Source organism: Penaeus monodon, chromosome 19 (assembly GCF_015228065.2).
Source record: "Penaeus monodon isolate SGIC_2016 chromosome 19, NSTDA_Pmon_1, whole genome shotgun sequence".
NCBI classification, from domain to species: domain Eukaryota; kingdom Metazoa; phylum Arthropoda; class Malacostraca; order Decapoda; family Penaeidae; genus Penaeus; species Penaeus monodon.
In genome coordinates, this window is record NC_051404.1 from 950,339 (window position 1) to 951,170 (window position 832).

The 832-nt window shown below is 71.0% G+C and overlaps 1 protein-coding gene across 1 annotated transcript in view; it reads left to right on the forward strand.

Annotated features, from left to right (window-relative positions):
* Positions 1–5: 5 nt before the first annotated feature.
* Positions 6–832, forward strand: part of LOC119585502 (serine/arginine repetitive matrix protein 2-like) — a 2,976-nt gene continuing 2,149 nt past the window's right edge. Inside the window, exon 1 of the mRNA XM_037934145.1 lies at positions 6–778. Coding sequence (XP_037790073.1) covers positions 6–778 — 773 coding nt within the window. The remainder of the gene's footprint in view (positions 779–832) is intronic.

The following is an 832-nucleotide window of genomic DNA, read 5'->3' on the forward strand; positions in this document are numbered from 1 at the left end:
TTGCGATGAGATCTCGCGGAGACAGAGATTCCTGCGAGGCGAGCGGAGAGCGAGAGGCGACTCCTGCGAGGCGAGCGGAGAGCGAGAGGCGAGCGGAGAGCGAGAGGCGAGCGGAGAGCGGGAGGCAACTCATGCGAGGCGAGCGGAGAGCGAGAGGCGACTCCTGCGAGGCGAGCGGAGAGCGAGAGGCGACTCCTGCGAGGCGAGCGGAGAGCGGGAGGCGACTCCTGCGAGGCGAGCGGAGAGCGAGAGGCGACTCCTGCGAGGCGAGCGGAGAGCGAGAGGCGACTCCTGCGAGGCGAGCGGAGAGCGAGAGGCGAGCGGAGAGCGAGAGGCGACTCCTGCGAGGCGAGCGGAGAGCGAGAGGCGACTCCTGCGAGGCGAGCGGAGAGCGAGAGGCGACTCCTGCGAGGCGAGCGGAGAGCGGGAGGCGACTCCTGCGAGGCGAGCGGAGAGCGGGAGGCGACTCCTGCGAGGCTAGCGGAGAGCGGGAGGCGACTCCTGCGAGGCGAGCGGAGAGCGAGAGGCGACTCCTGCGAGGCGAGCGGAGAGCGAGAGGCGACTCCTGCGAGGCGAGCGGAGAGCGAGAGGCGACTCCTGCGAGGCGAGCGGAGAGCGAGAGGCGACTCATGCGAGGCGAGCGGAGAGCGGGAGGCGACTCCTGCGAGGCGAGCGGAGAGCGAGAGGCGACTCCTGCGAGGCGAGCGGAGAGCGAGAGGCGACTCATGCGAGGCGAGCGGAGAGCGAGAGGCGACTCCTGCGAGGCGACTCCTGCGAGGCGAGCGAAGAGCGAGAGGCGACTCCTGCGAGGCGAGCGAAGAGCGAGAGGCGA